This window comes from Rhinolophus hipposideros (genome assembly GCF_964194185.1).
Source record: "Rhinolophus hipposideros genome assembly, chromosome: X".
NCBI lineage: Eukaryota > Metazoa > Chordata > Mammalia > Chiroptera > Rhinolophidae > Rhinolophus > Rhinolophus hipposideros.
This window is the reverse complement of record NC_138046.1, coordinates 84,561,392-84,572,956: the sequence shown is the minus strand read 5'-3', so window position 1 is coordinate 84,572,956 and position 11,565 is coordinate 84,561,392. Positions and strand designations below refer to the sequence as shown.

At 41.5% G+C, this 11,565-nt stretch overlaps 1 protein-coding gene across 13 annotated transcripts in view; it reads right to left on the bottom strand.

The window, feature by feature from the left end:
- Positions 1-10,286: 10,286 nt before the first annotated feature.
- HUWE1 (HECT, UBA and WWE domain containing E3 ubiquitin protein ligase 1) overlaps positions 10,287-11,565 on the bottom strand; it is a 162,086-nt gene continuing 160,807 nt past the window's right edge. For 11 of the 13 annotated variants that reach the window (XM_081042339.1, XM_081042348.1, XM_081042347.1 and 8 more), the window contains one exon: positions 10,287-11,527. In XM_081042339.1, the coding sequence (XP_080898465.1) occupies positions 11,425-11,527 (103 nt within the window). In that variant the 3' untranslated portion in view covers positions 10,287-11,424. The remainder of the gene's footprint in view (positions 11,528-11,565) is intronic. The other 2 variants (XR_013992927.1, XR_013992928.1) reach the window with 2 other exon arrangements.

Sequence of the window (11,565 nt, the reverse complement as noted above, 5' to 3'; positions counted from 1 at the left end):
TTGGGACATAAAATCATCCTCAGCAAATTTAAGAAGATTGAAATCATACCAAGCATATTCTCTGATCATAGGCTTTGAAATTGGATATCAACTGCAAAAAGACTGCTGGAAAAACACACAAATACATGGATATTAAACAACATACTTTTAAAGACCGACGGGGTCAAAGAAGAAATTAGAGGAGAGATCAAAAGATACATCGAAACAAATGAGAATGAAAATACATCCTACCAAAATTTTTGGGATGCAGCAAAAGCAGTTTTAAGAGGGCAATTTATATCATAACAGGCCTATCTCAAGAAAAAAGAAAAATCCTAAATAAATAACCTCATGTTACACCTTAAAGAACTTGAAAAAGAAGAACAAATGAAACCCAAGGTCAGCAGAACAAAGGAAATAACAAAAATCAGAGCAGAACTAAATGAAAAAGAGCAGAAAAGAACTATAGAAAAAAATTAATGTGACAAAGAGCTGTTTCTTTGAAAAGACTAATAAAATTGACACACCCTTGGCTAGACTCACTAAGATAAAAAGAGAGAAGACACTAATAACAAAATCAGAAGTGAAAAAAAAGAATTATCACGGACACCAAAAGATCATCAAAGAATACTATGAAGGACTAAATGCCACCAAATTCAATAACCTAGTAGAAATGGACAAGTTCTTAGAAACATATAGCCTTCCTAGGCTGAACCATGAAGAACTGGAAAATCTAAACAGACCGATCACCAGTAAGGAAATTGAATCAGTCATCCAAAACCTTCCCAAAAGCAAAAGTCCGGGACCACATGGCTTCACTAGTGAATTCTACCAAACATTCAAAGAGGATCTAATACCAATCCTGCTCAACCTCTTCCAAAAAATTGCAGAAGAGACAGTACTCCCTAACTCATTTTATGAAGCCAACATTACCCTGATACCAAAACCTGGCAAGGACAACACAAAAAAAACAATACTACAGACAAATATCTCTGATGAATACAGATGCAAAAATCCTACACAAAATTCTAGCAAATCGAATGCAACAATGCACTAAAAAGATTATTCATCACGACCAAGTGGGGTTCATCTCCGGGGCACAAGGATGGTTCAACATCCGCAAATCCATCAGTGTGATACATCACATAAACAAAATAAAGGATAAAAATCATATGATTTTAAAATCAATATATCAATTGATGCAGAAAAAGCATTTGACAAGATACAACATCCATTTATGATTAAAACACTTAATAAAATAGGTATACTAGTAAAACACGTTAACATAATAAAGGCCATATATGACAAGCCCTTGGCTAATCTCATAATTAATGGTGAAAAACTGAAGCCCTTTGTTCTACATTCAGGAACACGACAGGGCTGTCCCCTATCACCTCTGCTTTTCAACATAGTGTTGGAAGTGCTTGCCAGAGCAATCAGGCAAGAGAAAGAAATAAAAGGCATCCAAATTGGGAATAAAGAAGTTAAATTGTCACTCTTTTCAGATGACATGATGCTATATATAGAAAACCCTAAAGACTCCACCAAAAAGCTGTTAGAAACAATCACCGAATACAGTAAAGCTGCTGGCTACAAAATCAATGTACAAAAGTCCATTGCATTCCTATATACTAACAATGAAATCTCAGAAAAAGAAATACGAAAAAAAAATTCCTTTTGCAATTGCAGCAAAAAGAATAAAAGGAATAAACTTAACCAAGGATGTGAAGGAGCTATATGCTGAAAACTATGAGACATTTTTAAAAGAAATTGGAGAAGACACAAAGAAATGGAAAGACATTCTGTGCTCATGGATTGGAAGAATCACCATAGTTAAAATGTCCATATTACCCAAAGGAATATACAGATTTGATGCAATCCCCATCAAAATCCCAATGGCACTTTTAAAGAAATAGAACAAAAAATCATCAGATTTGTTTAGAACCACAAAAGACCCCGAATAGCCAAAGCAATCTTAAGAAAAAAGAACAATATTGGAGGTGTCACACTCCCTGACTTTAGCTTGTACTACAGGGCTACAATAATCAAAACAGCATGGTATTGGCAGAGAAACAGACACATAGACCAATGGAATAGAATCGAGAACCCAGAATTAAAACCACGTAAATATGGACAGATAATTTTTGATAAAGAAGCTAAAAACATACAATGGAGGAAAGACAGCCTCTTCAATAAATGGTGCTGTCAGAATTGGATAGCCACGTGCAAAAGAATGAAACTGGATTGCTATCTGTCACCATGTACCCAAATTAATTCAAAATGGATCAAAGACTTAAGCATAAGACCTGAAACAATTAACTGCATAGAAGAAAACATAGGTACTAAACTTATGGACCTTGGGTTTAAAGAGCATTTTATGAATTTGACTCCTAAGGCAAGGGAAGTAAAAGCTAAAATAAATGAATGGGATTATATGAAACTGAAAAGCTTCTGCACAGCAAAAGAAACCATCGACAAAATACAGAGGCAACCAACTGAATGGGAGAAGATTTTTGCAAACATTGCCTCTGATAAGGGGCTAATATCCAAAATATACAAGGAACTCATGAAATTCAACAACAAAAAAAGAAACAACCCAATTGAAAAATGGACAGAGGACCTGAAGAGATCTTTCTCCAAAGAGGACATACAAATGGCAAATAGACATATGAAAGAATGCTCAACATCACTAATCATCAGAGAAATGCAAATAAAAAACCCAATGAGATATCACCTCACCCTAGTCAGAATGGCTGTCATCCACAAGACAAATAGTAACAAGTGTTGCAGAGGCTATGGAGAAAAAGGAACCCTCATACACTGTTGGTGGGAATGCAGACTGGTGCAGCCGCTATGGAAGGCAGTGTGGAGGTTCCTCAAAAAATTACGAATAGAGTTACCATATGACCCAGCAATCCCTCTCCTGGATATCTACCCAAAAAATCTGAAAACATTTATCCATAAAGACACGTGTGCTCCAATGTTCATTGAAGCTTTGTTTACGGTGGCCAAGACATGGAAACAACTAAAACGTCCTTCGATAGATGAATGGATAAAGAAGTTGTGGTATGTATACACAATGGAATACTATTCGGCGGTAAGAACAGATGATATAGGAACATTTGTGACAACATGGATGGATCTTGAGAGTATAATGCTAAGTGAAGTAAGTCAGACAGAAAAAGCAGAGAACCATATGATTTCAGTGATATGTGGTATATAAACCCAAAACAACAAAAGAACAAGACAAACAAATGAGAAAGAAAAACTCACAGACACAGACAATAGTTTAGTGGTTACCAGAGGGTAAGGGGGGTGTGGGGGGTGGAGATGAGGGTAACGGGGATCAAATATATGGTGATGGAAGGAGAACTGACTCTGGGTGGTGAACACACAATGGGATTTATAGATGATGTAATACAGAATTGTACACCTGAAATCTATGTAATTTTACTAACAATTGTCACCCCTATAAAAGAAAAAGCCCCTCCTCTAATCATCACTAAGGCCAAGATATATAACTTTGAACGTGTTTCAGGCATTTATGTTCTTGAAACCGAAAACGCCTGGTGCACACAAGCAGGTATAAGGAAGTGGGTCAATTGAATGCTGCCAGTTGTTTTGCAAGGTGGCCAAAGAGGTCTGCTGGTCTGGGATTCAGCCAGCACTCACCGCACTAAAGACATGAAGAACTCCCTCGCAGAGAGAAGAATAGATCAAGTAATGATTCCCACAGGAATCACTGCCTATCTCCAGACTCTTGATATTGCAGTAAATAAGCCATTCAAGGACCATTTGTGCATGGAAATCAATGACTACGTTGAAAATAAAATGGGAAAGAAATCAGCGTGGAAACGTTGTGAAGCCTAACCTGCAAGAGGTCGTGACTTGGGTGAAGAATTCATGGGCTAAAATCACTGACAGCTGTGTTGCCAATGCACTCCGAGCAGGCTACACGGACAAGAAGTGCTCATTTAAGGGGAGCTCTGTTGCTGGACATGAGAGATTGGGACCAGTGGTTCTACTGGAAATGGAGTCTCAAGACGTTTAAGCCGGAATTCGGGGTTTGGAGAGTTATGACGATCTTCCAGAAGATGACATGACTGTATTTGAATAAATGTAGATTTTTGTACATGAATAAATGTAGATTGTTGTACTTGAAAAAAATAAGACATCCCCTGAAAATAAGTCCTAATGCATCTTTTGGAACAAAAATTAATATAAGACCTAGTCTTATTTTCGGGGAAATGTGGTTGCTCAAATGTCAGTTCCTTGGAGAGGCCTTCCTTGGACCACCCCAACTTAAGTAGGCTTCCCTCTCAACTCTCTCTCCCTTTACTTTGCTTTATTTTTCTTTAGAGAAGAAAATGTCATTTACTCTGACATATTTGTTTATTGCCTGTCTTTTCCATTAGAATGTCAGCTTAATGATGGCAGGAATTTATGCCTGGCACACAGTAGGTGCTGAATGTTTGTTGAATGAATGAGTGAACAAAGCAGGAGAACATAAGCGACAAGGAGTGGTGGGGACTGTGGGACCTCGAGAAGACATGCCCACCGCAAATCATTCACATTAAAACACACACACACACACACACACACACACACACACACACCCCATGTTGTGTCTGCAAGCCAAAAAGTTTAGGCTGCTACTTTCTGTCTTAATTTGTGACTATTAGAAAGCATTAACATGTTCAGAGAAAATAACTTTGAAGTCCCTGTAGTAAAGTTTAGGTTAAATACTAAATGAAAATGTACAAAGAAAAATAAAGGTGAAATTTTAGTTGGAAAAAAAAAAAGAATGCATTAACAGAAGTAGAGGATACATACCATTTGGCACCTTACTATGTATGTTTGAAGGTTCTTCCTAGTGTCTGTCTCGGCAGCCATGGGCCAGGAGCAAGAACTTGCCCCCAAGTCCAGCTGTTTGGCAGTGAGGGAGCTCACAACATGGGGTACTGCGGGCGGATCTGGGCTTGTGTTAGGTGATTTGGGGATGGTTTAAGGAAGTGATGTTCTAGATTGAATACTATCCAGAGTGGGGGTAATTTTATGACTGGGTATGCTAATGCATCTTCTCTGGAGAGACAACAGACTACAGAGATGCTAAAGCGGTATTGGTTAAAAAAAAAAGCAGGAGCCCCTCATAATAATAAGGATCGGGGGTGTTTGGTTAATTTTTGTGGTTTGGACAATGTTTACATTTTGTCTGTGTTGAGACATGATTAGGGAGTCATTTTAATTTTGTCTTAATCACAATCAGAGTGGCTTTGTCTGATGTTGATGTTCTGTGAAATATTTACGTTCAACAAGAGAACACCAAGGTCTAACTATGAATGCCAGGTCAGTTCCCAGAAGTCAGGGAGTGCTTTTGTCAGTAGATATTACAAAAATTATCCATCAGAAAGGTGGTGTCGTGCAGGGGACCCTGCTCGCTGCGCCATTTGTCGTGCAGGGCATTCGGAGGGGTCTCTGCTCCCGCTCCCCTCAAAAGAACGCAGGACATGGTGAGGCCAAACAGGAACACCCACGGAGCCATAGGTAGGGGAGTCAAACCAATATATTCTCACCGGTGGCATCCGCCTCTCTGCAATCTGCTCTTGCTAGCCACCATCTTCTTGCTAGCCCCCATTTTTCTCTCTGCTAGCGTAGCCACAGCCGTTATATTAGTGGCCAATGGCTCACTGGTTACAGCTGACGGCAACTAGCCACAGCTGATGGCCATCTAATCACAGTTGATGGCCATTTACTACCCGAGCCAGCACCTTTCTATGTGAGGCTGAGAGCCTGGAAACTGCTTTTTGGGGCTTTGTCCCCACACTCCACCCCTACAGGGTCTCGCCTCACAATCTATGCGACAAGTGTCTTCCGCGAGGGTCCCTGTGTGAGGAGCCTGGAGGTGAATGCAATATCCTGCACACAGCCAGGCTCTCTGAGCACAGCCAGGGTTTCTCAGGGCACCACCAGTACTTCTGGGCACAGCCAGACTTCCTGGGCTTCTTAGGGTACCACCTGTCTCCCCGGGCACAGCCAGAGTTTCTCAGGGCACTGCCACTCTCCCCGGACACAGCCAGGGCCTCTCAGGGCACTGCCACTCTCTCTCTGGGCCTCTCAGGGTACCGTGCTGGAACAACAGCGGCTCACATCAAGGTGCTTACATATTATCAATGGCCGCCAGTCAAGACACAAAAGCAAACATCCGCCAGTCCCACTACATGGTGGTATGTTCCCAAACAGTCAAGCGTCCATTAAATCAGGGATAGAAGGCAATTCCTCATAGTCCATAGTCATTCGCCAGGGGCTGTCCTGGGGGTGAGGGATGACCTTGACCTCACCCTCATCTCCCACGGAGGACTCAGTAAGCGTTTCCTCCTGGGACACGTCCCTCATCCGGGCTGCCTCAGCAAGCACTTCCCAGCCCACAGGGCGGCAACAACCTTCGCTTTCTCCGCTTTCTCCGGCCTCTGCTGGTTGGGGAACCGTCCACGTCTTCCCACCCCTCCACGGGGATCGAGCTCTCCGGCAGCTGCTCCTCCTGGTCTTCCTCAGACTGAGCTTTCATACGCACACACTGCTCCACTGCCCTTCGGAAAGCTTTGGCCAGCACCGTATCCTGCTCACTACGCCATGTGTCACGCATGTGGCCAATGGCTTACGGGTTACAGCTGACGGCCCACTGGCCACAGCTGCTGGCCATCTGATCACAGTTGATGGCCATTTACTACCCGAGCCAGCACCTTTCTATGTGAGGCCGAGAGCCTGGAAACTGTTTTTTGGGGCTTTGTCCCCACAGGTGGTGATCAATTTCTCAACAGCGTCTAACAGTGCCTGTTTCTTTGCATAATCTCCCACCCATGTTAACACACACGTGTACATATTTCAGTTTGGTAAGTGGTTTTCACTGAGCTTTTAATGGAATGGATCTTTGATTATTATAGAGGTAATAATTATCACAGAAGTAAGCATTTTGATGTGCTTATTGCTCATTTGTATTTCTTCTTTTGTGAATTGCCTTTTCATATCCTTGCATGTTTTTCTGTTGGGAAGTTTGTCTCTTAGTGATTTGTAATTTAAAGTATATATATGTAATTAAGGATTACCTCATTGCCTGTTAGAGATGTATTTTTTCCTAGATTGTCATTGCGTTTTAATTCCGTTCATGTTGTTGCCAACATTTTAGTAGCCAAATATATCAGTGTTTTCCATTATGATGTCTTTTGTTGTTTTTAGCCTGAGAGATTTTCCATATCCCAATTATTTGCCCTTATTTTCATTTTGTGCTTAAAAAATAAGTTCACATTTTTCACGCTTGACTCTTACATTTTGAATTTACTTAGTGTGAAGTGCAGAACAAACTATATTTTTGCCCCTCCCAATGCTGAGGCCTTAACATTGACAAAGCTATTTCTTCCCTAACCGGCTCTGGCTGCTTCCTTTGCTCTTTACGGTAGACCACAGCACACCACATATTCATGGCTGAGGCCATTCTGTTAGGTATGTCCATTTCAGTTCCCACCTTGCTTATTTAGCATGTCAGTTTGTTCCCCAAAGTCTCAAGGCCAGCTATACTCGTATTTTTATGCAAAAGAACACAGGAAGTGTCATTTGCCTCTTCAAGGCTTCTCCCGAGTTGTGCAGTTTTCTTCTTCACATGGGTCCCAAACACTGCTTCTTAAGGTTATTCTCAGGTATTTTGTTCCTGTTGTGAAGGGAATCCACTCTGTTATGTTTTCTAACTGGTTAGTGCTTGTACTTGAGAAAATGTTTAACCCGTCTTCTACTCCTGCCTATTAAATCTTTGTGTAACTGTTGCTCCCTGCACTTTCCTAATACCTGCTTTCTTCTCTTCAGTGAGTTTCCGGAAAGCAGACTTCTCAGTGTTGTCAGTACATGGTAAGTGCTCATTCAAATATTTTGTTTACAATGGGTAATAATTGTTGCCCCAGACAAGACAGATATGCATCATAAGTATATAGAGCCATTCATCTGTTTATGAGGTTTGTTTGCATCTGTGGTCCAGCGTGAAGTATTAACAGCACCATTTTTATTCTTAAATTTGTCCAACTGTGGATGATAGATTACATGGTTACCCTAATTATAAGGGGACTAATAAGGAGATAACTAACCTGTGGTAATCGACATATAGATCAGTGGAGGGAATTACTAGGGGACAAAAAGAGACATGTTTAATCTTATCACGCAAGCAGCTATTAAATTAGCCTTCATGCATAATTAGGCCTGTAATTGACTTCCTGCTACCTACCTCAAATGCATTGTGAAATTTAAGTCTATCTTAAAAATCAGAAATGATTTCAGGTGTATAAAAGTTATACAAAGCATTAATAGTATGAAGTGTAAGGAACAGCCATGTACCCAGCAGCACCCAGCTTACAGAATAAAACATCAGCAATGTACTTGAAGCCCTCTGTACAATGATGTCTTCTCAGCCGCATCCGTGTCCCTCAGCTTATCTGAACAGTGTGCCCTTGGTTACACTCATGCATGGGTTTTCATACTCTTCATACATACAAGGTCTGACTGTTCACAAACTTGTTGCAACGATGTTGCTAACCATTTTTTGATACCAGAGGGATTATTTATTATGAAATTGGACCAAATGGACAAAACAGTTAACCAAGTTTACTATTTGGAAGTGCTGAAAAGGCTGCATGAACTTTTCGCCAACAATTCATGCTTCTTGCATCACGACAATGCACCAGCTCACAGGGCACTGTCTGCGAGGGAGCTTTCAGCCAGTAAACAAGTAACTGTATTGGAATGCACTCCCTCCTCACCTGGTCTGGCCCCCCGTGACTTCTTTACCTGAAGATAAACTGTTGAGAGGAAGACATTTTGATGACGTTCAGGACATCAAGGGTGATACAATGACAACTCTGATGGCCATTCCAGAAAGTTCCAAAATTGCTTTGAAGTGTGGACTAGGTGTTGGCATCGGCGCATAGCTTCCCAAGGGGAGCACTTTGAAGGTGACCTTAGGGACATTCAGCAATGCTGTATGGAGCACTTTAGAATTTCTAGGATGAGTTCGTGAACTTAATTGTACGGATGTGGTTTTTCGTGCTCTTGGTACATACCTATGTAGTAGTATTTGTAACCTTTAAACAGGTCTCATACTTTTTATCATTGAGATTATGCATGTTGATACACGCAATGGGTACATTTTACTGCCGTATAGGATTCCATTCTATGTATTACAACTTATTTATACTTGTTGGACAATAAATGTTTATGAGTTATTTTGTTCATTATAACCAGGCCTCTTGCTGGACTGTTTTAAATTCTAATAACTTGATTCTCTTGATTTAGTAGCCAACAGTTATAATTGTTTCCTAATGTACTGAAATGGTTAGAACTGGCAGAATAGTGCAAATGGCGATAATTGGCCATTTTCTGCTCCCAGTGTGGTGTTGGCTGTCGGTCTGAAGCTACCTTATCAACAATGTCTTTACCTTTACAAGTTACCAGGAATAGAGGTTAGCAAGTGCCTTCCATCTATGGAAAAGACTTTTCACATTGGATATTGAAGTGGGAAGTTATTACACCACACGTATACCCCAAAGGCAAATCATACTTGGTCACATTAGGTTTTTTGTAGTATGCTGATGAATTAGATTTGCTTTGATTTCCTTCAGGGTTATTCCACCTGTACTCCCAGCTTCCACATCCAACTCCCAACTCTTCAAATTTAAATGATCTGTCAGAGCTTTATTCTATTTTGATTATTCAAAGCAGTTCTTAAGCTCATTGATCGATTCTACTGCATTTCTCTTTATTCATTTTAAAGCCCTGCTGGACACCCAGCCTCATCTCAGGCAACCAACCTTTGCTCAATCCCCACCATTATCAGATAACTGGACTCCGCTGCCTTGACCTAGATTACCCTCCCCGCCTTAACCTTAACTCCTACACAGCCTTACAATTCAACCCAAGTGCCGCAGACAAGGGAGTCTGCCCTGACCTCTCTGGCTACATCAGAGACCCCCTTCTGGGCACCCAGAAGACCCCCTTCCTACATGGGTCGCAGAACTGATCAGTCTCCTCCCCTTAACTAGAAGCTCAATAGCAGGGACAGGGTTGATTCATCTGTCAGTCATCAGCAGGGCTAGGCACGGACAAGTTTGAATTTTGAAAAAAAAGAAAATATCCAACGGCCATTTGCATCGGGGATCAGGTTAAGGACACACCACTGCTCTCCCAGATCCACACTTTGGGACATGGTCCAGGGGAAAATCTTTTAAGAAACAGAGCCTGAGGATGAGAAAAACCACACAAAGCAAGCACTTGGGGTTCTTTTACTAACTAAACTTTTATTCTTTGGAGGCTGGAACCATCAAAGTCCTTAGATCAGCTTTAAATGCTGGATGGAGTACAAACCACAAGAGACTGTTGGGTGACAGGTGAACAGACTGGCAGACAGGCGACGAGACAAAAACAAAAGGCTGGTTCGACTTGTTCTTCTGGAGAGCCTGTCAAATTATTTGCTTATTAAAATTTGTTAGAATTAAAGTAAAACATCAATAAATGAAACCAAAATTTTAAGTGGGTCCCAGACCTGAGACTGTTGTGAAGGCTCACCAAATAGAATGGTGGGTGGGGTTGAGTGCGTTCTCAGGACATTTCTCACCAGCTACTAACTACTGGTTTGTTTCCCGGGAGCCACGTGGTACTTTGCCCTTGGCTGCCATCTCTAACACCATCACTGCCCCAAGTGCAGACAGATGCCATTCTAAAAAAACAGCCTCCCCTGGTTCCTGGTGGCTGCTCAGCTCTCCTGACTTCGGGAAACCAACTTTGAAGGAGGAAGATGCACCAGTGGTGCTGGCAGAGATGATTTTCTGGAGAATGCATTTGGATCTTCTCTCCAGCCATCTAGAAGTTGGGAAAAAAAACTCCATTGTGGAAAGTGAGTTATGAAGAGTGCTCTTTATTTGAAACCTCCACAACACAGACTCCAACCTTGTCTCGCATTGAATCATTAGCTGTGCACATCAACACATTCCAAGCACAAATTAAGAAATGCAAACAGAACAAAAAAATATATATATATATAATTTTTTCCCCTATCCAAAGGTTTCAAGTCTCAATGCAGCAAATCCTTCTGAACACAGACTCTTTGAGGAGCACACTGTTCAAACAGTTGGGACGAACAGGTCCCTGCAAAGGCTACTGCCTTTTTAACACGTGGGGCGGGGATCGTGGACGGCATGGAACAGGGGGAGGTGAGAAAGGGAGAGGAGAAAGAATGAGCAAGAAACGGGGAATGGGTATGCGCTGGAGAAGACGGGGCAGCTGGGACACAAACATGATGAGTCGGTAGATTTCATTTATTGTTTTTTGACATTTCCTTTCTGGTTTGTTTTAATTTTCCCCTTCCCAGGTCCACCAAGATAGAAAAACCTCACAGCGGAGGGTGGGGCCTTATTAGGCCAGCCCAAAGCCTTCAGAGCACTCCTGGATGGCCAATAGTAGCATGTGGCGGAGCTTCTCAAAGCTCTCATAGGCAGGCAGGTCCAGCTGATTAAAACTAGGGAAAAAAGAAAAATCAGTTTGTGATAAAAGATG